At 33.3% G+C, this 25,207-nt stretch overlaps 2 protein-coding genes across 3 annotated transcripts; both read left to right on the top strand.

Annotated features, from left to right (window-relative positions):
- The first annotated feature begins 1,389 nt into the window (after window positions 1-1,389).
- Window positions 1,390-7,653, top strand: LOC133706206 (uncharacterized). 2 transcript variants are annotated; one of them, XM_062131686.1, is made up of 6 exons: window positions 1,390-1,983; window positions 2,201-2,333; window positions 3,003-3,138; window positions 4,067-4,103; window positions 5,772-6,054; window positions 6,410-7,653. In XM_062131686.1, the coding sequence occupies exons 1-6, from the start codon at window positions 1,801-1,803 to the stop codon at window positions 6,433-6,435; spliced, it is 798 nt and encodes a 265-aa protein (XP_061987670.1). In that variant the 5' UTR covers window positions 1,390-1,800; the 3' UTR covers window positions 6,436-7,653. The 2 variants fall into 2 exon arrangements, with proteins under 2 accessions (XP_061987670.1, XP_061987669.1); XM_062131685.1 differs by having other exon boundaries at window positions 6,430-7,653.
- A 5,568-nt stretch (window positions 7,654-13,221) lies between these two features.
- On the top strand, window positions 13,222-17,835 carry LOC133706203 (disease resistance protein RPV1-like). Its single transcript, XM_062131682.1, has 5 exons — window positions 13,222-13,756; window positions 14,277-15,369; window positions 15,523-15,854; window positions 16,664-16,945; window positions 17,036-17,835. The coding sequence occupies exons 1-5, from the start codon at window positions 13,272-13,274 to the stop codon at window positions 17,475-17,477; spliced, it is 2,634 nt and encodes an 877-aa protein (XP_061987666.1). The 5' UTR covers window positions 13,222-13,271; the 3' UTR covers window positions 17,478-17,835.
- The last annotated feature ends 7,372 nt before the right edge of the window (window positions 17,836-25,207 follow it).

Here is a 25,207-nt window from a genome sequence, read left to right on the forward strand (position 1 = left end):
TTAGTATATGTGTTTGTTATTAAAGATAAAATATTATCATGATCTAAGACAATGATTTTATGACCTAGACTTGGTAACGAAACTCATTTCTCACTTTTGAAATAGGAGTGTTGGAACTGCGGGGATAGTTATAAAATAATATGAATAAAACTGTTTAAGATTACCAATCCAGCCTATATTTGCTCTCCACATCAAAGGTTATCTAAAAGAAAGAACATGAGACTAAAATCACACACATATCAATATGAACATAGAGAATTCAAATAAAAAATAAATATTTACAATTCATAAATAACATTAAGATTTTATAAATATTTAAATTTTATAATCTTAAAAAAATATTGTTATTACAAGTGACTTTGCTTCTTGAAGATGATTTATTGAATAACTAAAAAAGTAGATCAAAAAAGTGTTGTCGAGAGCATCCTTGGACTCACAGATCCAGATTAACAAGAAAATAAAATTTTAGTTATTATATATTTTTTATTTTTAGAAATAATCATAAGAAAAAACATGATATTTTTTAAAATATTTTGAACATAATAAAATTATGTATTAATCAATTTATTACCCACTTGCCATTAACTTAAGATAACACTCAATGATGGTTTATATATTTTGGATGAATTTGTAAATAATAAAATTACTAATACACATATGGATTAACAAAAAATATTATTTAAAAACTTTTTTTGAACACAACAAAGTTATGTATTAATTAATTTATTACCCACTGATCATTAATCTAAAATAAAACTCAATGATGGTTCATTTATCCTAGTTGGATTTGTGAATAATAAAGCAATTAATACACAATTGCATTAAGAGCAACATATTTTTTTTAAAATATTTTTGAATATAATAAATTCATGTATTAATCAATTTATTTTCCATTCATTATTAACCTAAAATATTTAATTAGATTAAAAAACTAACCATTAAAAGGATAATCTAACGAAAAATAATTTAGCATGAAGTTGCTCACATGATACTCCCACTTCACACAAGTTAATCCGTAGGGGTTGACTGTTGACCTCCCGCGTGATTTTATCCGTCTGCCCTCGATTTCCAAAACTTCCCCGTTCCGTTTCTGCCACCAAGAACTTTGCTCTCATCACAGCAGTTCCGTTTGGTAGTTTCGTAATTATGAGCAAAAACGGCATACCAATCAGTCATTCGACTTTCCCCCTCAAAATAATACAAAGTACAGCTATGAGGGACATAATAATGCCGCATAAGCCATACCCACACTCAACACAGCACGTATATCGCACACATGATGAGCAAAACACCAATTATCATCTTATGGTGGCAAACACACGAAATAATGGCGCGTGAGAAAGAGAAAAAGAGGCGGGGCTGCTGTTTGAGTATATAATTGATGTCCGTATTACAAGGTTGTCTTTCTTCTTTCCAATTTTTTTTTTCTAGCCATTTTTGCTCTCTCTTCCCTCCCAATTCCCTCTCTCTCTTTCAATCTCACTGACCTAATTGTCTCTCCTTGATCAAATATCAAGACCACCATCCATCACCGCCAAAATTCACCTCTAAAATCTAAGAAAAGATCCCTTCAAATCTAGTGGGTCTTTCTCATCTTTGGCACTTACATAACATCTAGATCGACCACCTCTATCTGTCCATATTGGGTGTCGCATAGGTTAATTTAGTCACATATATTAGGTCTCATTTTGACATATACTATAAAGTTTTGTTTGCTACTGAGCTTTGGTTTTCAGCGGTACTGGTGATATCAAGAGATCTCAGGAAAGAAAAGGAGGGATAAAGAGAGAATCAAGAAAGATGACTCCAGCAAATTTGGCAGGTCAGTTTGGTGACACAACTTATACTAAGGTATTTGTTGGAGGGTTGGCTTGGGAAACTCAAAAGGAGACCATGAAGAAATACTTTGAGCAGTTTGGTGAGATCTTGGAAGCTGTTGTCATCACTGATAAGGCCACTGGCAGATCCAAAGGCTATGGATTTGTATGTCCCTCCCTTTTGTGCTTCATCTATATATGTTTTTATCCTGCGTTTTTTGTGTTGTAAGCATGCAGTTGGTGAGATCTTGGAGCTAAAGACAGATCTAGTTATGAGTTACGCATGGAAATTACGGATTTCGAAAAAGAATCAAGAATTATACTAGGGTCTTGTCTTATTTTTGAGGTAGTTAATCTGGGAAAGTGTGCTGTTGCTATTTTAGGTAACTTTTCGAGAACCTGATGCTGCCATGAGGGCTTGTGTGGATGCTGCTCCAGTGATAGATGGAAGAAGAGCTAATTGTAATCTTGCATCTATGGGTGTTCAGAGATCCAAACCCTCTACCCCAAAGCATGGTATACTACTCCTACTACTTTTACTATTTTAATTTCTCTTCCATACAATTTTTTAATGTGATCATATATATATGGATATTTATGTGTGTATATATATATATATATATTTGAGAGATCCAAAAAAAAAAAGAAGAAGTTTTTACAACTTTTATTCATTTTACTTTTCACTGTCTTAAGTCTAAACAGAAATTGTTATTATTTAATTCTTTGGGCAAAGGTTATTAGAGTTTTGTGGATATTCATTGCTGATTAATTTGGATAAGAATTTGATGGAGGTCCAAAAACATATTCTGTTTTCGACGAAACACATTGACAGTCGAATCATCGTGCATTGTGAATATTCTTCCTAAATGGGAGAAGGTTCTGTTCTTCGTAATTTGAACAGTCTGGACTCCATGATGTAATAACTGAGAGAGTGGATTGCCTTTTACAAGCATGCAAACAACTTAGTTTACTTGTTAAGGAAATACATCTGTGCTTTATTATTAATCCCATCAATATTATTGAAGTTTATATATAAAAAGGCTGCCAGCTTCTTCTTCTTCTTTTTCTTTTTTCTTTTTCATTTGATCTGGTCGAGCTTTGATTATGTTAGCTGTTTTTCAGTTGAAAAATAACTGCTTTAGTGTAAAAATATGAAACAATAATAATAAATAAATGTCATGGCAGGAGGAGCAGGGAGGAACTTTAGGGTAATGAGCTCTTTTCAGACAGGGTTCGGAGGTGGTGTGGGCACAGCTTTTCCTCCAGCTGCATCCTTCCCTCATTATGCCATCCAACAAGGGATGCCCTATAATGTCTATGGGTATGCTAGCCTCTCTCTCTCTCTCTCTCTCATATCTTTTGGGATGCTGCATGCACGTGCATTGCCAACTCATGCAGACCCAACCCATTAAACTAGGGTGGTCGAGAGCACGCTTCATCAATCAAGCCACCTCATCATACTCTCTCTCTCTAGATCTCTCTCTCGAACCTGGTTCAAACGAAGAGAAAGGATAGCCATTCATTATTTATTCCTTTCCATCATCATCACCATCCACATGCTTCTTGCTGATCATTCCCTCAAGAGTCAAGTCTTACTACAATTGCTCAACTTGCTGGCACAAATATGACACATTATGGCTTTCACACTGTGCATTTCGACAAAAAATTACAAGCACGTGGCCATCTCCTTTCTTCAAGACCCTACTAGCCCTGGATACGTCTATATGTGAATGGTGACCATGGCAATCACCATTCCTGAACTCAATTTATATATCTATAATTATGGCAGGACAGAGACCCACCTGCAACAGGCAAAACCATGTTCAAAGTCTTGCCTCTATACATTTTATTCATGTGCATTTTCATGCGTGCATATGACACCCTAAATGTTAATGCCATGCTTCATTTTGCTTCTCACCATGGTCTCTGGTAAGAATTATATAGCTTAAATATAAGGTTTCTGCTTAAAATGGTGCCTTGTGATAGCTTTTGCCATGGCCCATTTATAGTCTCTGGCCGACAAATTTAATTAAACCAGAAAACAAAATGAAATAAAAGTAACCTCTTATGTATCATTTTATGCATGCATACCCACAGATGTATGCTAGCTGAAAGGCAATCATTATACTGTTTTGGCTTCATAAGCTCCAGCTATTCTTTTTCTGGAATCTTCGCTGACTCCTTTGACGTCAAGCATCGAGCACTAACTTTATTTGCTTTGTCATTTCTCTTTAATTACACCATTTCAGGTACTCTTCATACTCGCCAGACTACACATACCCAACGGTTTGTACAAATTCTTCCTTTTCTTTTGCTTTTTCCTCACTACATCTTTGGATGCGTTTTCAAGCATACTTTTAGCAGACAGTGACTTTTCTTTTAAGGGAAAAACTTTTTATTTCAATTATTTTTACTATTTATCTTCCTTCATATAGAAGTTTCCCTTTTCTAGTTGCTCAAATGGTTTTTCCAGGAATATATATGTTTTGGATGACTTACTGCTTCAAAAGCCATTTCAAACCGTGTCAAAAGCACTGTACATATCCATTTGCAACATATGAAGAAAAAGTAGAGTGTTTTTAATAGGCAACTAGGCAAGGAAGAGGATGGCTAGTTTTATTCATTTCCGTAAGAATCATTGATAAATTATCAGGTGAAATTAATTTCTAATCCACCATTTCTCTTCGAGATTAAAGCTGTATGTAGCACATTGTAATCGAAACAAAAAAAAGAAGAGAAAGATATAACCTTTGTCGAACACCTCAAGTTACATAGGACAGCATTTTCTTGGCTCAAAAGTCTAACGTGCACACTTCTAAGACAACTATTTTGTTATGTTTTCTCTTAATGTTCAAGTTGGAAAGATGTTACAAGCCTGATATATTCTTAAGACAGGCACATATCGTTAGTCTTCGAGTGAAATCATTGTTGCAGTACTTATTCTTTTCCCATCATGTAAATTATTGACGGAGAGAAATATATATTCATCCGATTTTGTCGTTTTTTAGGGCTAGTCAAATGCTTAGATGGTGGGGTGGGTTCTAGGTAAAAAATTTATTCACCATGCTGCCATGTTTCGCGGGGGATGTTGCTCTTTTTATCTAAACCCCGCTCGATTTATTTAACCGGATTAACTTATAATAAGTTTTTTTTAATCCTAATTTAAACTAAATTTCAAATCAACTTAATTATTAAATTAAACTGGGTTAGATTTATAATCTAATATACTTGGCTAAAATCAAGCTAAATTTAATAATATTGATTTTAACCTCTTATCATTTCAATTGTCGGCATGGCAAGACAATTATTTTGTACAACTTTTCTGCAACACATAGTATTCACTAAATTATTAATGTACTAACATGTAATTATAATATTAGTGAATAGTTCTTGGTTAGAGAAGGAAAATACTGTTAACATATGGTAGCATTTGTACATTATGATGCCCATCATTGTATGTACTCGATAAGCTAAATTAAAGTAATGTCATCGTGATTTTGCCTCCAAAGATGTAAAATTAATGCAAAGTGGTGACCAAAAGTTAATTTAAAGCTGTTTTGTCTTGTTGTTCTTTGTCAATTTGAAAATAGCGACGCTTTGTGGTCCGTTCTCTGCAACACTTTCACTTTCTTCTGAAATTTCATGGACCAGCTGTGACCGCCGGCGGGGTTTTCTTTGTTAATTTGCTAGAAAGACGCCGTAGGAATAAGTTAAAACTTTTGATTTATCCTATTTCTTCGCAACATAGATTTCCTCGAAGCTAAGGTCTTAGATTCAATGCCCCAGACGTTACCACTAATCAATTTTCTTATCCAAACAAATAAATAAACCCGCACTCATGCATTGCTGATATTTTTTAATTTTTTTGGGTTTTTGTACTCAATGCACAAAATGAAAGCATGAATAGATTATATATCTCTAGTGAATTGTTTGGATTTTGGGTTAATGGTGCAGAGCTACTACAATGTGTATGGAGGGGCAACTGCACAGTATCCCATGTATGGAACTGGGCATGGTGGGCTGATGAATGGTTCAGCTGCAGCCTTTTACCCGTATCTACAATTTGGAGAAGGAAGTGGAGGAGCCGCCACCAGCTACCCTACTTCCGGGCAGAGCTATGGTGTCCAGTACCCATACAACCTGTTCCAGTATTCAGCCATTAATTCAACCACCGGAGGATATCCACAGCATTATGGTGCACCTATGTCTCTTGCTCCCACTGCGGCCTTGCCATCAGGTTTGCCATCTTTACGGCTTCTTCTCATATTTATGGCCTTTACTGCATCTGCCAATTTTAGGCTTTGTAAAACGAGAACTGAAAATTTAATTAGGTCACCAATATATATATATATATAGTATTATTTCCTCTTCTGCTTAGCTAAAGAAGACAAGTGATCACATTTTCCGATGTAAGATTTTAAATTATGCTACCCAACATCCTCTTATATTAGAAATAATTTCTTAAACAAAACCTATATAGATTAATGCTGTTAAGTTTTTACAGCAAGGAATGGTCCAAACAATTATTTTCTAAACAATACTTAATTAATTATGCCTTTTTTTACTGGAAGGAGTACTGATATCTTTGACAGTGTGTTTTGCTGTGCCACAGGCGTGACCTTGGCTCTTCAAGCTCCACCAATTCCTCATCGCTAGAGGGTGTCCCAGTTTAGCCACTTCTATTCTGTGAGCTTCCTCAGCTGTTTCATTCGAGGCCTCAAATTCCTTCGGCCTAACCATGGTTCTCTTTCTTTCTCTTCCTAACACAAGCCCATGTCTGGATCTTGGGCTTCTTGCACACACAAAACCCCCCATAGGGGTTAAAATCTTCTCCAAGAATTGGAGAGTCATGCATCTTTTTTCATTGCATCTTTTTGAAAGAAGGGTTCCTCCTTGAAGAGAACCAATACATGTGTATGTAATCACCAGCTCAAGCTATTGGATTAGCTTGGTTGGAAAAAAGTTTCTCAATCAGTAGCCCCAGAAAGGCTAAGTGAAACAACCATTTTGTAAATTTTAGCCTAGGCAAGGCTAATCAACTTAAAAATGGTTTGCCAAAAATGTACATTCAACAAGAAAGACAGCAAACCCTTCATTTTGAAGAACAGTTTTTAAATGGATAATCCCTCCAACATGGCTAATCACCTCGAGTTGAAGAGGCAGTTTTTAGCGAAATCATGGGCATGGTTGCCCACAGTTTTTTTGTGCATTAACATCTAGCTAGCTAGTCTTAGGATTTTAGAACTAGGACAGTGCAGTCATGTTTCGATAAATGCTTTTACCAACTTTACTTTGAATTAATCTTAAATGTGTTTTAACAAAAGATCTTTCCTTCGGCGAGGGAAGAAAATCTTATCAACTCTTGTTTTTCCTTTCTTGTAAATTCAATGGGGCTAAACTTTGGGAGTTTTAGCTCATTTTAGTAAGCAATAGGAGGGGTAGTGTTTGTTTACTTTGCATTTAGTTATCTTATTACAACATCATGCTAAGAACTCCATAAATGGATGTGGAGCTCAAAGCACCCTGCATGTAACCCAGGGAGATATTTTGGTTCCCTTGGGTTCTTTTCCTCTAACCCACCAACCATGGTTAGGACTTAGGCCAGCTTCACCAATCTCTGCCGTCTCTCCTTCCCTCCCTCCCTCCCTCTCTCTCTCCATGGAACTTTTACCTGGAGATGGACAAGAATACTTTTTATATTATGTATAAGCCTATGGTTTGGATTGTAATTAGAATGCTACTTAGGATAACATTCATTCTTCAACAATGGTGGTTGAGAATGGATATATTACTTACTTCTATGCTTTAATTTGGGACTGATATGCTTCTTCGTTAATGCTTTGCCCATGCATGAGACGTAGCATTAATTTTTTCAAGTTCACAATTCTGTCATGGTAAATTTTCAATATTGGCTTTGAAAATTATTATGATTTGACGGATAAAAATCTACATTAGTTGTTTTTATTTATTTATTAATGATTTAACCAAACTTTTGGCAACCGCTTCATCGATCACTTGGCTTCTTACAAGTGGAAAACGTGTCCAAGCAAATCTTTTCTGTTCTTTCTTGATCAGATTAAGTAAATGTTTTCACTTTGGCATAAAATTAAAGAAGTATACGACCAATTTACAACCAAATTTGTTGCTTGTAGAAAGTGAGGGACATAACTAGGGACTAAGAAAAGCTGTATACAGTAACTCATGTTTTTTTTTATATATATGAAAACGATGAGCTTTTATTAGAGAAGAGAAGCAAGACAGAACAGAGCATCAAGAGAATGGAAAACTAAAGAAAAAGGATTAAATAAAATAAACTGAACGAGGAACATAGAATTAGTACCAGGGAATGAAATCCTCCCACCTATCCAAGCTTTGCTTTGCCAAGCAACTACATTTCCTTGTCTTATGGTGTAAATGAAGCTGACTTTCCTCAAATCTTTAACTTTCATGGCAACAGAGTTGAAAAGAATTTGCATCCTCCCGAACCATAGCTTTGTTGAGCCATCACACATCCAAGAAACTGCATAGACTGAATCAAACTCCACCACCCGCTCAAATGTCTGTCCTATCTGCTGAAATGTTATTGAACACATCCATGAAACTGCATAGACTGAATCAAACTCCACCACCCGCTCAAATGTCTGTCCTATCTGCTGAAATGATATTGAACCTACATCCCACTTGTTCTTTGAATGCGATGATGTCTGGAGACTTTGGAATAGTGAGGATTTTGTTGCCCAACACAGTAAAATCTGTTTCAATAGTGGGGATTTTGCTGTGTTGGGAAAAATACGGTTCTTAACTCTGTATGTAGCCTTACGGACCCTATGGGAATCGAGGAATGATCTTGTCTTAGAAAAGAAAGTGCCCAATTGGAAAGATATATATTCCCTGGCTGATGGAGTAAAATTATGAATCAGTCAATCTCAGGATCCACCCCTTATCAATTGGATTTGTCCAGTCCAAGGCTATCTTAAGTGAAAAATGGATGGCTCTTCAATATTGAAGGCTGGGTTATCAACTGTCCGCAGGGGGGCGTTGTGTGTTAAAGGGGGGCAGAGGAGTCGAGTAAACAGGAGATAAATAGAGAAGCATACTTTTTAAACCTGGTAGCTGTCCTGATCCAAGGTATGGATTCTGGATTTTAATCGGGTCACCGAGTCGGTCAGATCAATTTTTATTTTTAAAAAAATTTAAAATAATACTTTTTTAATAAAAATAAATAAAAATCAACGGATTGCAACTAGGTTTTTAACTGAGTTTTGCCAGGTCAACCTTCCAGACCAACTGGATTACACGCACACGCACACTACACACATTTTAAGACTTTATTTCTCCTATATTTATGCTAACTAAAGTATTAGATGGTCTCTAAGCCCAATAAATAACTTGTTTTGTAGGTGTTTATAATCTCTAAATTTAGCAGTATATCTTCAACCTTTCAGTCCATTCATCAATATTGAAAAGATCTTAATCTTATAGGGTTTACCTTAAACCTTATTAGTGTTACTGTTTGTGAGGAATTCTTGAATAAAAGCTAGTTCCATTTATTTTTTCATGGTTTTCCATGGCTAACAAGCCAGAAGTTCCAGTGCATGGGAAGGTCATAGACCTCCGCCGCCGCCGCCATCACAAACTCTTTTACCTACATAAGAGCAACTGCATGCCTACCTCTTCCACAACAATGGCTCTTCTGTTAGCACCACTTACACCCTTAAATTGTGCAGACAACTCCAATTTAAAAGGGAAGTATACTATAATGATGTACAAAAGATTAAAAAAGGTACTGCATTTATCGGAGCCTTTATAAAAGCTAATATCACCATCAAATTATTCAACTCAATCCTTATTTCTTTGATTTCAATTATGAAAACGATAAAGTTTATTCCATTGTGTTCTTAATATTTTGGTATTGATCACTAAAATATATGAAAAATTTAAGAGGAAAAGATATTCATAGATATTAGAAAACCATAGATTTGTAATGAATCAATCAAAATAAGATATTGTTAAATAAATTGAAAATAAAACGATCACGATAAGCCTAATTACAAAATCTAATAAGTACGGATTGAGACATGAGTTTGATAAGAATTAAGGACTAGACTAAATTAAAAAAAAAACAATAAAGAAGATGTTATGCATGCAACACATGGGTTGAGATGAGGTAAAATTACTAGTTTCATGTACGTCTCTACCTTAAAAGTTGTTTGGAAGCACCGTGTTTTCAAAAAATTTAATTTTTTTTTGTTAAAATTTAAGTTTTTTGTATGTTTTGGATCATTTTGATGCGCTGATCTAAAAAATAATTTTTTTAAAAATAAAAAATATTATTTTAATGCATTTCAACATGAAAAACACTTTAAAACGCAAAGACAACCACGCTCCTAAACATGCTATTTCTCTAATGATAGTCTAGTGGTGTTGGAAGCAAAACAATCTTATAATGGTACGACATGTGTATGTTTGGGATGTGAAATGACCACTACCTTGAGAATCTTTTCTTCTCTCATTTTTATTTTTATACCTTAGTATATATGTTTTTGTCTTTTATGATTATTTTTTAATTTTCCTTTTCCTCTCTCAATGTGTGTAACATGTGTCAAGGGTAGGTTTTATATATATTGGGCACCAATGTTGGTGATTTTTATCTTTTTATTTATCTTTTTTTCTTTTAAAGGAATAAAAATTGGATGATGAAAGCCATGAGTAAAGATTGATGATTTTAATAGTACTATTATGTTTGTTAAACTACTAAGAAGCTAACTTAGAGCACACATTTATGCATGTTTGTACCTAGAAATATCTAAGAGAATTTATTTATTGATTTTGTTTTTAGGTTAACTTGTATAAGGAATAGAATTTGTCTTTATTGTTGTTGACAAGTTTTTCAAGATAATACATTTTATTTCTTGTAAAAAGTCTTTAAATGAAGATAATACTGCCAATCTGTTTTATTCCATTTAAAAGAGACCTTAGATAGACAAAAAATTCCTTAATTTTTATTGGAAGATTTTATAGTGAGAATATGACTTTTCTAAATTTAGTAGGAAGATATGATATATCTCTATGTAGATAGATCAATTAAATCCATAAATATATAAGACTAGGTAATTTGATTAGAAGTATATGTCTTTGAGATATTGTTTTAACCTAGGACCAAACATATTGTCATTGTTAAATCTTTGTCTAAGATTGTTTATAGCAGGTATTCATCATAAATATTTTGGATTTATTTTTTATTAGAAAGTGTTCAGATTATAGTAATAAAATATCCGGAATGAGAATAGAGAAATTAAAATTAGAATAGCGGAGTCAAAATAAAATTTAAATCCTTTAATGTTTTATTTTAAAAATAAAAAGAATAATGATGAACAAAATAATTTTATTAATTTTGATAGTAATAAAAATAATAAAAATGATAATAATGGTGCGGTGCTAATTGAGAAAAAGAAGGAGGAGTGACAGTAGGGTAGTAATAAAATATACCTGTAACTATATTGTTTGACCGACCGACCCAAGTCTTCTCTAGTTTATTTTATTTACGTTGCTAAGTACATGGTTTTTTTTATTTATTTCGGTTGGTCAAGGTCTTCTCCAGTAACTTGACACGTACTCCAATCCCTTGACTTATGGGTCAAGAGAATACTCTTATTATTAATCGTTTCCGTGATTTTCGCTTCTCTTTGTAATTAATTTATTCTTAGCAAATATTCGGTTAGTTATTCGATGCAGTGGTTGGGAATATTTTTTAAAATATTTTTATTTAAAAATATATTAAAATAATATTTTTTTATTTTTTTAAAATTATTTTTAAAATCAGCACATTAAAAGGATCTAAAAATATAAAAAAATATTAATTTAAAACAAAAAAAATTTAAATTTAATTTTTTTAAAAATACTTTTAAAATATAAAAACAAATAAATTTACTCTTTTTTTATCTCAATCCTCAAACAAGTTATTTCCGCGAAAAGAAAGGAAAAGGTCATTAATTTTAGGCTATTTTATACATTACTTTTCAGCAAATCTTTTCTTTTCTACTAATATTAGTGTTAGTGCAAAAGACTGAAATATAATAGAGGATAATAACTATAATGAATAAACTAGGGATTCAGTTTAAAATTTAATTTAATTTATATTTAGTATTTTAATAGTAAAAAACAAAGCTCTAATATAAAACTATGCAGTTTATTAGTGATTTAAGTATGTTGTTTTACGTCAAATAATGTTAGAACAGGATTGACCTCTATTTTTAGGATTCGTTTTAATTAATAATTTGTTTCTTAGGAAATTTCCCAATATTAATGTTTTTTTTTATTAATGTGGGTGTTCGGACCAGTTTGCGCATTACTTGACTAATCCCATGGGTCCTGAAATTAACGACCATGTAAGCCTCCAGTAACTCTGATGTTTATAAGACTCAAATCAGTGATCTCTAAGGAGTAAATCTATGATTTAACCAGTTAAATTATACCTCTTATGATTATATTAATACTTTTTTTTTTTATTTACGTGAGGTGTCCCGGCCAGTTTGCGCGCACCACGACTATTCCCCACGGCCCACTGGACATCCTGCAAGTCCAGGGACAGGTTAGGCACCGCGAGGGTGACAGTTGTGCATAGAGGGTCAAACCCAGGACGGGGGCGGAACAAGACACACGATTGACCACAGCAGCTAGGCTCTCAAGTGCAATACTTTTCTTAATTAGAGATGAGTTGAATATAATTATTAGTATTGGTAATATTAATAATATATGCGGTAATATTTTAATTTATTTTCAATTTAAAAACTTATTACATTCCGCCAAAATTATTTGTTTTGGGTGTCATTATTTTTCTTTGTTTTTTTTTTTTTTTTACTTTTTCTTCTTTTTATGGTAGAGGAACCCTTGCAAGCAACAGCCCAATTTCAAAATCTAAACAGAACTAATAAAGCAAAAGGCAAAGAATTCTCCAGTCTTGTTGCGTCAAGAAGATAAATCTCAAGCAACGAAAGCTCGACGAGATGAAGACTGAAGTTCATTGTGGCACGTGCCAGTGTCACAAGCGTGCATGATTCTTAGGACATGGAAATATTAAGCAAGGATGGCTGGAAACAAATTGTTAGAGGGACCAAAGTCAAGAAATTCACCAGCAAAATTCATATTGACAAATAGCTACAGTATGGGTCCCCATGTATTCGCCTAAACCTTTTCCATGGTCTTCAAAGAATGAGGAAGTCCCCATGTATTCGCTTGCTAGACCTTTTCTTGGTCTTCAAACAATGAGGAAGTCCGAGGAGGATTAAGTTCTGTCCAAGAACGTGGGAAGTTTTGCGTGAACGAAATATCTGAATCCCCCGTTGTAGTTATACACAAGACTAGACTAACTAAGCCTTATCCCTACTCTTTGTTTTCTCCCATTTAATCTTATGCATAGATTGACTATACTTTACCTGGAATCAACTTTCTCAAATGGCTTCCTCCTTTTCTGCTTCAGCTAGCATCCCCACAAGAAAATATGATGTCTTTATCAGTTTCAGAGGGGAGGACACTCGCGATAATTTTACCAGCCACCTATATGCTGATTTGTGTAGAAAAAAGGTCCTGACCTTCGTAGACAACAACCTCAGGAGAGGAGACGAGATTTGTTCATCACTCTTGAAAGCAATTGAAGAATCCAAGCTTTCTGTGATTGTTTTCTCTGAAAACTATGCATCCTCCAAATGGTGCTTGGACGAGCTTGTAAAGATCCTGGAATGCAAGGAAATGAATGGACAGACGGTTATACCGGTGTTCTACCATGTCAATCCATCTCATGTAAGGAATCAAACTGAAACTATTGGGGAATCAATCGGTGAACTTGAACTAGTAACAGAAAAGATGGAAAAGGTGAAGAGATGGAGAGCTGCCTTGAAGGAAGTGGCTACTCTAACTGGGTGGCATTCGCGGAACATTAGGTGAGCTTCTTCAAGATTTACTCGTCAGAGTTTGACAAAGTCAACTTACACTATGTTTATTTTGAAATCCAACTTAGACAAGGTCCTAGTTGAATTTGCTGAACTAAGCCATGTTTATTATCAGCAACCAAGAAAATAAAATATATTTAAGTGATTTGTTCTAAAAAAAATATCAATAAGCTAGACCATTACTTCAAATTGTTCAAACATTCGTTCAGACCGAAAGGTTCACGAAGCAAAATTCTAAAGTAAATAACATGTATTTTTTTAATGATGTGCGATGTCTTGTCCATACAAATATCAGAATACAGTAATTAAACAGACATCGTGGACCCTTCAAGATCTTTATTTAAAATCATTTATTCTTATGTAGTAAATCAAATATATTATATGCTTGCTTAATATCTTTAAGAAATTTAGCAGCGTTATTAAACCCAGATTCTGAAAATTAGATATGATACTTTGTGTTATTTCTGTAATTTCTCAAGAACTTACAAGATGTATTCTTTACGTTTGGTAGATCAGAGTCTGAACTTATTGAGGCGATTGCTGGAGATATCTTGAACAAGTTGTATAAAATGTCTCCTGGTCACTCTATGAATCTGGTTGGAATTGAGGAACAGATCAAGATAACTGAATCTTTGTTGTGCATGGAGTCACAAGAGGTTCGGATCATAGGAATATGGGGAATGGGTGGTATAGGAAAGACCACCATTGCAAGAGCTGTATTTGATCGAATCTGTAATCAATTCGAAGGATTCCACTTTCTTGCAAATGTCAGGGAAAATCTAAGAAGGTATACTGCAGTTGATTTACGAAACAAACTTCTTTCTAAAATATTAGATGAAGATAATCTACTTGAGCAGCCTCCAAGTTTGGCAGTTGCTTTTACAAAGGATTGTCTCCGCCGCAAAAAGGTTCTTATTGTCCTGGATGATGTGGAAAACTCGAGGCAATTGCAGGAGTTGTCACTTGGGGTGCATGATTTGTTTGGCCCAGGAAGCAAAATCCTTGTAACAAGCAGGGATAAGCAAGTGCTTATAAAGAATGGAGTTGATGCCATATATAAGGTGCAAGGACTGAACAATCATGACGCCCTTCGACTCCTGATTTTGAATGCCTTCAAGAAGAACTGTCCCAAGAGGGATCACATAGAGTTGTTAGAGAGGATGGTAGATTATGCAAAAGGTAATCCGTTGGCTCTGATAGTCTTGGGTTCCTCTCTTTATGATAGAAGCAAAGAGAAATGGTACAGTGCATTGAATAAGTTGGGGAAAGTTCCAAACCCTGAAATTCAAAGGGTGTTGAGGATTAGTTACGATGGATTAGATGGGGAACAGCAGCAAATATTTCTTGATATTGCATTCTTTTTCAATGGCGCAGAATGGAACCATGCTGTAAAAGTTTTAGACAGTTGTTATTCCTCTCTGCAGTTTGACTTGAGCATTCTCATTGACAAGTCTCTAATCACCATTTCTCAGAACACACTAGAGATGCATGATATACTACAAGAAATGGCTTATAGCATCGTTCGTGAAGAATCTAAGAATCCTGGAAAACGCAGCAGGTTGTGTGATCATGAAGATATCTATCACGTACTGAAGAAAAAGAAGGTAAATTCTCTAGTTTGTGAATATTTTTTCTCTCTCGTAAGCACAGGTCGTTATGTATCGTGAACACAGTTGATTTTCCAAGTAGATCAAAATATATCTATCACATGCTCTAAATTATGTATTGCAAACTTATTCTCTGCCCTTCGTTATCAGGGAACTGAAGCAGTTGAAGGCATTTGTTTGGATATATCTAAAATGCCGGAGATGCACTTGGAATCCGACACATTTGCAAGGATGAATAGTCTCAGGTTTCTTAAATTCTACCATCCCTTTTACTTCATGGACTCCAAAGACAAAGTGCACCTTCCTCTGAGTGGCCTCAAATATCTCTCTGATGAACTGAAATATCTCCACTGGCATAGATTCCCTGCAAAATCTCTGCCACGAAATTTTTGTGCCGAAAACATTGTTGACCTTACACTACATTCTAGCAGAGTTGAGCAACTTTGGACGGGGGTACAGGTACGATTTGTTTTTGCTATGGAGTATCTATATGAGAATTATGAACTTCAAGACTCCTAATCTCTATTTAAGCCTTTGTTCTTTTGTTTGTCCTGTTTTGCTTCTGACAGGATCTTCTGAATTTAAGATGGATTGACCTCAGTAGGTCGACATATTTGTTAGAAATTCCAGATCTGTCGAGGGCCAAAAATTTGGAGTATATAGATCTTAGTTTCTGTGAGAGTTTGCTTGAGGTGCACTCATCCATTCAACATCTTGAGAAGCTAGAAATCCTCATTCTCAGTGGTTGTAAGAATCTAGGGATTGTTCCAAAAAGGATTGAATCGAAGTTTCTGAGAATTCTTGATCTATCACATTGCAAAAAGGTCAGAAAATGTCCTGAAATTTCAGGATATTTGGAAGAATTGATGTTACAAGGGACTGCAATAGAAGAACTTCCCCAGTCGATTAGCAAAGTGAAAGAGATAAGAATTCTTGATCTATCAGGCTGCTCAAATATCACCAAGTTTCCCCAGATATCAGGAAATATAAAGCAGTTAAGGTTGCTTTGGACAGTTATAGAAGAGGTTCCCTCATCGATCGAGTTTCTTGCAACTCTCAGTGTGTTGGAGATGAATTTCTGTGAACAGCTTTCTAGTCTCCCAACCTGCATCTGTAAATTGAAGTGCCTTGAACGACTTGAGCTAAGCTACTGCCCAAAACTTGAGAACTTCCCAGAAATCTTGGAGCCAATGGAATCTTTGAAATGTCTTGATTTGAGTGGAACGGCTATTAAAGAGTTGCCCTCATCCATTAAATTTTTAAGCTGCCTTTACATGCTGCAACTCAATAGATGCGATAACCTTGTCAGCCTTCCAAGTTTCATTGAAAAACTTCCTGTGCTGAAATATCTTAAATTGAATTATTGCAAAAGTCTTCTTTCTCTACCAGAGCTTCCACCGTCACTAGAATTCTTGGAGGCAGTTGGTTGTGAATCACTGGAAACCTTATCAATCGGCAAAGAAAGCAATTTCTGGTACTTGAATTTTGCAAATTGCTTCAAATTGGATCAGAAGCCACTCTTGGCAGATACACAATTGAAAATTCAGGTCACTTTCTCTTCCTCTTCCTCTTCGTGTCCCCCCCCCACCCCCCCCCCCCCTCTCTATATATATATACATAAAAGGTGACTTCTGATTTCTGTGTTACAGTCTGGAAAGATGAGACGCGAAGTCACGATTATTTTACCAGGGAGTGAAATTCCAGGATGGTTCTGTGATCAAAGTATGGGATCTTCGGTAGCCATAAAGTTGCCCACAAATTGCCATCAACACAATGGTTTTGCCTTCGGCATGGTCTTTGTATTCCCAGATCCTCCAACAGAATTGCAATGCAACAGGATATTTATATGTGAATGCCATGCTAGAGGTGAAAATGATGAACATCATGATGTCATTTTCAATTTGAGTACTTGTGCTTATGAACTCCGATCAGTTGAGTCAGATCAGATGTTACTCTTGTACAATCCCTGCGAGTTCGTAAAACGAGATTGCATCAGCCAATATTCTGGAAAAGAAATTTCATTTGAATTTTACCTGGATGAGCCGTCAGGGCTTCAGAATCGTTGCAAGGTGAAAAGGTGTGGAGTTTACCTCCTGGATGAGTGATTTCCACCCAGCAGTGAGGTTTTTGTGTTTTCGTAATGAATAATTCAAGATTTTTGGAAATCAATCAGAGTATAATATTATGGGAGCTTGCGTTGATTGCTGCCTCCTGCTATAATGATGGCATCGACTCGAAACAGAGGAAGAGAAGAACTGATAAGCTGGAAGAGGAACCACGCCATATCTGGTTTAACACTATGAATGATCGAGATTCCAGCAGGACAGACCAAGCAGAGTCTTTTTTGTGAGATGATTGTGTAAGATAATGTTTAGTTTCCTCAAATGAACGTAGAACTAAAATTCTTACTTTGTTAATCTTGTAAACTTAACGTTGTATAAGAGCTTAAAGACAAAATAAGTATACCAGTAATAATATATGATTTATTTTAGAAATAAAATGTATACTAAAACTTAGATTAAACAAAATATTTAGTATAATTACTTGTTGAAATATTTAAAATGTATATGAAGAAATGCATATCATATTAGGATTATATCTATTGTTCTTAAAACTTTTGATCATCATTTGGTATAAATATATCATCAACACCTTTTGATTAGTTGTACAATGAATGTGAAAAAATTAAAAAAAAAAACATTCAGAATGTCTCCACTAAATACCAAAATTTAAGCTAAAAAATAGAAGAAAACGTACAGAAGGCAGGAAATATAAAGGTAAAGAAGGTAAATGAGCTATTTCTTGTAGTCCAGAATACCTCTCATTCAACCCCTTTTTATACTAGATTTTTGAACCAAAATTAATTCAGATCATAATGAATTCTTGATTCTTGTCATTTATTACCTTAATTATACCATGAAATAAAATAAAATCTAATATATTTTTTCCTTAAAAAACACACATTTTCCCTTTAAAAATAAAATGTTTAGGAAAATGAAAATTATTATTCATACAATTCATTCATAGATTACCTAAAAGATAATATTTTAGATCAAAAACTTATTTTATATTAAATGTATACCCAAGCTCAAGCTTGAGTCAAGAATGTGTGTGTATGATTTATGCCCAAAGCTTACTTGGATTAAGGTCTCTCTCTTCTAAAAGCTTTGATACCTTGTTATTTATACCTAAAATATATGTATCTAACATAAAGGATAGTGATTGTTCACCACAAAGAAAGGGAAGACACTTGAAATTGATCATAAATCAAAACAATCGATCATGAAGAACTCATGTTTGATTAGGAAAATTGACCAAACAATCAAAAGTCATGATCATCCAAAAAATAATAATTGATAAACAAAGTTTGAATGCACACTGAAATAAAAAAATACAATCTTATAATGAATGGAAATCCTCAACATAATAACTAATAAGAAGTCAAGGATTATTCTAGGATTCACACGTGTATCAATAGAAGATAAATTTAACTTGTATTAGGATTGAATGCGTTTCTCTATCTAATATCAATATCTATATAAGATTAGAATTATATATGTAAGTAAGATTCAAACTCTATAATAGTATAAATAGAGTCAAATACTATTTGAATGATGGTCAACCTCATATTTTCAAATTCATGCAATCTACATTCTTTTCCCCTCAAAAGGTTTTATTTCTTTTACTACTTTATTTATTGCTTTATTTATTTTCTATACTTAAGTTTCTTGTAAATTCCATCTCTTGTAAAACTCATATATTTTCTTATACAATGGTTTTTTTTACAACAAATTACTTTTATTAAGGGTTTGTGATAAAAAAATCCTCATTTAATTTGATTAAAGAAAATTGTCATCTCATCGCATGTTTAGTCCTAAGTAAAATTAACTGGCAACTAATAAATTGGCACACCTAGTGGGACAAAAATTCAAAATTTGTTCTATAAGCAATTAAAATATACCTCTAAGAAAAAATACAAGTGAACTTATCCTTGCTGAACTGGATGAACAATAAGTACAAACAATAAAGGAATGTCATTTTCTTAGTTGTGAAGAGCTTGAAAGTCCACCATCCTTAGATTTTAGTGCTCAATCGATGGTAAGCACTCCTAGATATGGGTATTTATCATTTAGTCTTAGCTTTAGTGGCCCTCTATAGTCCCTTACATTCTTATTGGTTCTAATGGGGTCATCACCACTAACCATAGATAAACAAATTGATGAATCAATACCCTATACATAGTTGTACATATATCCATTGTAAGGGTAAGGTGGTGTCATATAGATATGAAAAATTTTAGCCAACCAATTATGGTTGCTCTTGAAAGAACATCTTTTTATCAACATATAAATCTCTCTAATGCTAATATGAGGGCTTTCTAAATGGAGATGAAGAAGATGGCTAACACGACCAACCAAGATAACAACAGTGGTCAATTGAACCATACAAGCTATATATGATTAATTGAATCAAATACAAAATAAAATTTATAAGAATAGGCTTAGTAACACCTACACGTACATATCTCAAGGATAAATCCTAAAGAATTCTACAATAATGAGCACTCTAGTGGGGTGTTCAAAATGGGTATGTCTATTACAAGGATATTTCTCAGCATATCAAACACAAGAATAAACATAGCCTAACTTGGAGGTGATAACTCCGAACACGCTAGCCACTCATTAAGTATACAAACAACCATAAGCCAACTACTTAGCCTTATAGAATTTTTATCACACACCACAATTTGTTACTAAGCAATTTTATACCTTACAAGTTGTGTTATAATAAAGGAACCTCAATTTCTTTACTCAATAATTTCTTGCAGTTGACCAGTAATAAAAAAATAGGAATACACATAGTTGAACTAGCCCAACACTTAAAGAGATATGAAGATAGAAGTAGGATGGATAAAAAGACCTACTTATAATCAATCCATACCCTAAATGGGTTTATAGGCTACACATGATCCTTATAAGAATAAAGATTGTTGATTTGAACTAATTTTTTAAAGAGGATAACCAATTAACAAGGGAACATATTATAAAATTCATAGATCAATGTGTCAATAGTGCAACCAACTCTTTCATGAAGCAAAGATGTTTGGTTCTTTATTGACTAAAATAGTTTTCCATTGATTCTCTATACTACTATCAAACTCAATCAATAGTTGGAAAAGATAGAAACTCATTTCTATGAGCGCTTCTAAAAGAAACAACTAAAATACATATTGGTTAATCTAGCCAAAATAGTCCAAACCCTAAAAAGGCTATATAAAGTTATGCTTTATAATTTAGAAAATTAAAAACTAAGTGCATTGCAATTATAAGTGATAATAAGAGCATAAAGTTACTACTACAAAGAATATAATGGAACATAAAAAAAAATGTTTATAGAAATTAATTATTTAGACATATACACCCTCACAGATAATGATGCTCGTTATGAGAAGATGTTTACAAAGCAAGCAAAAAAAAAGCCAATAAGATGGACATTTCTTGTTGGTTATTCAAATAATATTGTGAGTTCTCACTCTTTAACTAATTTAAAATCTAATAAAGAGTTTGAGAAGGTTCAATAATAGCTCATAACTTTCCCTTAAATCAAGGATGAAAGATTGTTTGAGATTGTAACATTAAATAAGCCTAAAAGGCTATTAAACCTAATAGCAAAGAAGTAAACACTACTAAAATAGTTAAAGATTATGAGTATTCTCTTGATACTAAAGAGTTAGACAGATCTTCAACATGTACAAGAGAAATTAAGCTATTTGAAAATAATATAACCCTTACTGCTAATAAAAATAAGGAGAAACAATATTTTAAATAACATGACTATTAGAAGCACGTTATTAATGAGTGTGTGGTCTTCTAAAACCAAATTTAAAAGAATCTAGAGTCTGGACACATCTATTTTCTAGACAAGAAGATAAGGGTGATTAATGATCCATTCCTTAAAATCACTATAGTAGTAGTGGCTACCCCTAAGCTTGATGGGCTTCATACAAAGAAAAAACTCTAAAAGACAAAGGTTGATTGGCAAAATGACTTTAACTTTGCCATATCAGTCTAATTGTTTTAAGATCAATATAATTGTTAAAACTGCCAATTCAATAATCTAATACGTTCTTTTATTACTTAAGAAAATAAATAGAAAGTATAAAACAAATTATAATTTCCAAGTTTGAAATATTTCCATCTTTATAACCATAATGAAAAAAGAAGAATTTCAAATACTTATTGTGTTACTCATCATTTTAGCTTAATTTGAGTGTAAATGTTTTGATTAGTTTTGGAAAAAATAATTAAATGAAATTGTAATTATAAAAGTTATATTACATATATTATATCAAGTCATATTGTAGTGGAAGATCTCATAAAAAGAAAGAGCAACCATATCCTAAGAGATAACCTTTCATAGTTCTAGACTTCTAACTATAGAATGTTTTTCCCCGTATACTTATCTTAAGTCTAAACTTCATAACCAAGTGTTTTCTCTTAGGCTTTTGAAACTTATAAATGAGATATTGCTGTATGTTCTAATTTCTTGTTAAAATAGTTTAGAAATTTTATATTTTCTAAGTCTTGAAAGAAATATAAGATACTTACTTATCACTCATGATGACATGTCAAAAGTGTTTAAAAATAGACAATAACTGCTACTAATTAGACTGAGTCTTTAAAATTTCCCCTAACTATGGATACCTAATTAATTTTTTAATTACTTTATTTATTATTCTTTACATCTTTTATTAGGGAAAAATTAATAAAACATTAAAAGCTAAACACTTTGTTGTTAATTTTATATCCAATTGCATTGTGGGTTCATTTTATTTTATTTTTCTTTTTCTTTTTATTTTTGTCAATTAACCTTCTTTTATTTTTGTCGTTCCATATTTATTTTATTCAAGATTAACCTTAATAGTTTGTTTTGATGACTAGTTATGCGGTTCTTATGGGGTTTAAAAAATCATATCATTGGATTGGCACTCAATTTTAAGAAAAATGGTTTGGATTTTTCATTTTTTAAAGGATTGAAAATGAAGGGACTACAATTGAAAATGAGGGAAAAAAAGACCTTTTTTATCCCTACAGAGAAGAAGTGTCATGACACGAAACCCGGATCCATCACCGGCACATAGGCAAGGTTTCCCTTTAAGGTTCCATACCTATGCGAACCCAAACTTACATACAAACTTCTCCTAACTCAATCAGAGTTCAACGCAATATTTATAACAAACTTAACTTCATAATATAATTTAATTATCTCAATACAAGAGTTAATATAAATTCATAGTTTTGGAGCACTACTAGACAAAAAGAAAGGTACAAATTACAACAAAAAAACAGGTTTGGAAGGTTCAACAAAAATGACCCGCTAACAAGCTATAAGCCTAAAAAGATAAATAATGAGAGGGTGAGTTCAACAACTCAGTGAGTAAATAACGTTCAATATACACACACGAGGTAATAAAACAATGAGAAATATATATACAAGTATGTCTCTAGGTTCTTATAGGAAGGTTTCTCAAATATGCCATAACAAGAATATCAGAAGATAAAGCTCGTCAGAAAATCAAAATACAATGAGCAAGAGGCTCTGTACTGTGGGATGATTAGTCTACACAAGTTGGTGACTCCCCCGACCAACTAGGGTTCAGATACGATGTGCACAAAGACTAACACTACCCTGTTAGCATGAGTATTCTAACTGGCATACCATAGGTTCATAATCATAATCAAACAGACATATTCATATCTTAAGACTCAACTCATGACATTAATCAAATGAGGAGCTATCAATTCAGAATTCAATTCAAAATATATACTGGTTCATATCAAGAATTCAGATTCAACAATTGATCATGCTTTATCAAAATAAGGATAATAATCAACATATATATTATCAAGAAGCATGATCCAATTCATATTAACAAATCAAGTATTTATAATATTTCTCATGCATATGGAAAATTATCCACTCACTTGACTCGAAAGCAAACAGAAGTCAAAAACAGATACCGAAGGAAATCATAATGACGTCCCGCCGATAGAATACCAGGATTATCTGAATACAAAGGAGACATATTCAAGAATGACTCAAAAGAACATATAACCTATTTAATACACTTATCTAAGGGTATATTCCATAACCCTATATGTTTTTGAACTAAATTAGTTATCTTCCCAGAAACCCAAAATTAACGATTTTCCTGAAATTTAATCCATCATAAAATAAATAATAAAATTGGTAATAATTCACTAAATAACCCTTAATTATTCGTCAAACCAAACTGCACAAGCTAATATTACAGCTAGGGACTAATCTGGAATTTATCATATTTTTAAGAGTCAAATTATAACTTTTGTCAAATTGAAGGACCAAACTAAAAATATCATAAATCCATTACTATACTGAAATTTTGATCATAAGTAATTCTCATTTCTGTCCAGAATATCTCATTATACTCCAGGGACCATTCTGGAATTTTTTCAAATTTTTAGGGTCAAATTGGAGGACCAAATTGAAAGTGTTAAAAATTCATAACTATACATGAATTCTGCCCATAATTTATCTTTTATTCTGTTCAGAATCTCGGAATATGATCCAGGGACCAATCTATAATTTTCTAAAGTTTGGGGACTAAACTGTAATTTTCCAAAATTAAGGGACCAAACTGAAATTTTGTCATCTTCAACCTGCAACCTAGAATTTTAACAAAAAACCTACTGTCCTCTCCAAATTTCTAACACAAATTCACCATTGAAACAAAATCATAACTCAAAATCATTATCTTTCAATTCAATATCTTAAAATCAACAAAATAATCAAATACCCACAACAATTAACCCTATAACATTCAAATTTAATCATCAATCAAACCCAAAACACAAATTTTCAAAACCCTAACATTCATCAAAACTGAAATTAAAGCATAATCTTACCCTTTTTACTTATTTCCTCCAACTCCTTTCTATTTCCCTTCTAATTTCTCTCTTTTCTCTTCTTCTTCTTCTTCCTCCCTTTCTCTCCTGCCGGTTTGCTCTCTTAATTTCAGATCTCTCTCTCGCTCTCTCTCTCTCTCTCTCTACTTCCTATTTATATTTATCAAGTTTTGTTGAATTACCACTATACCCCTTATTCATTTATTCCAACTTTTAAGCCTTCAAGGGCTTTATTGCATTTTCCAACTCATTAATTCAAAGCGTTACAAGAAGAGAACAGATCGTACATGGAACCAAGGTGACAAGAGAGAAAAGAGAGAGGAAAATAAATAAGAGAATAATGGGTCATTGGATCTACACCACAATCAGGCGTTGCCTTTAAAGGAAGCCCTCTCTAAGACGATTTCAATGGCATCAAGAAGGCCTTCATTAGAGCTTGAAAAAACTCCCAAAAGTGGTGGCTTCCTCAAACGCCAATAAGAGTGTTACACATACCACACATTTTTTGCCCTCTTCGTTTAATTTAGTCCCTGATTGTTTAATAAATCTTCAATTTAGTCTCATATTTCATCCAACCCGAGTTCAATAAATGCCTAACCAAGAAGAGAAGAAATGAAGGGAAAAGAAAGAGACAAATGGTGCAATAAGGTTAGATTATTATGCTCTTATCCATGACTCAAGTTGTGAATTTTAGCAAGTTAACTTGATTTGACCCGTGTTGATCTAATATATCACCATCTTAATATTTTTTTTTATAAAAAATATCATTTTAATTTTATTTTTAAAGCCAAATCATGTCGTTTTTTTTTCCAGGTTGTCCAAGTAATCTTTGGATCCACCAAGTCAACTTGATCAATTTAAAACTCAAGCTAAGCAAAAAATCAAATTGA

This window comes from Populus nigra, chromosome 11, assembly GCF_951802175.1.
Source record: "Populus nigra chromosome 11, ddPopNigr1.1, whole genome shotgun sequence".
NCBI lineage: Eukaryota > Viridiplantae > Streptophyta > Magnoliopsida > Malpighiales > Salicaceae > Populus > Populus nigra.

Coding starts and splice junctions, on each gene's coding strand:
- LOC133706206 (XM_062131685.1), top strand. CDS start 1,801: ATGACTCCAGCAAATTTGGCAGGTCAGTTTGGTGACACAACTTATACT. Junction 1,984..2,200: donor GATCCAAAGGCTATGGATTT/GTATGTCCCTCC, acceptor TTGCTATTTTAG/GTAACTTTTCGAGAACCTGA. Junction 4,104..5,771: donor CAGACTACACATACCCAACG/GTTTGTACAAAT, acceptor TTAATGGTGCAG/AGCTACTACAATGTGTATGG.
- LOC133706203 (XM_062131682.1), top strand. CDS start 13,272: ATGGCTTCCTCCTTTTCTGCTTCAGCTAGCATCCCCACAAGAAAATAT. Junction 13,757..14,276: donor TGGCATTCGCGGAACATTAG/GTGAGCTTCTTC, acceptor TACGTTTGGTAG/ATCAGAGTCTGAACTTATTG. Junction 15,855..16,663: donor CGATTTGTTTTTGCTATGGA/GTATCTATATGA, acceptor GCAACTCAATAG/ATGCGATAACCTTGTCAGCC.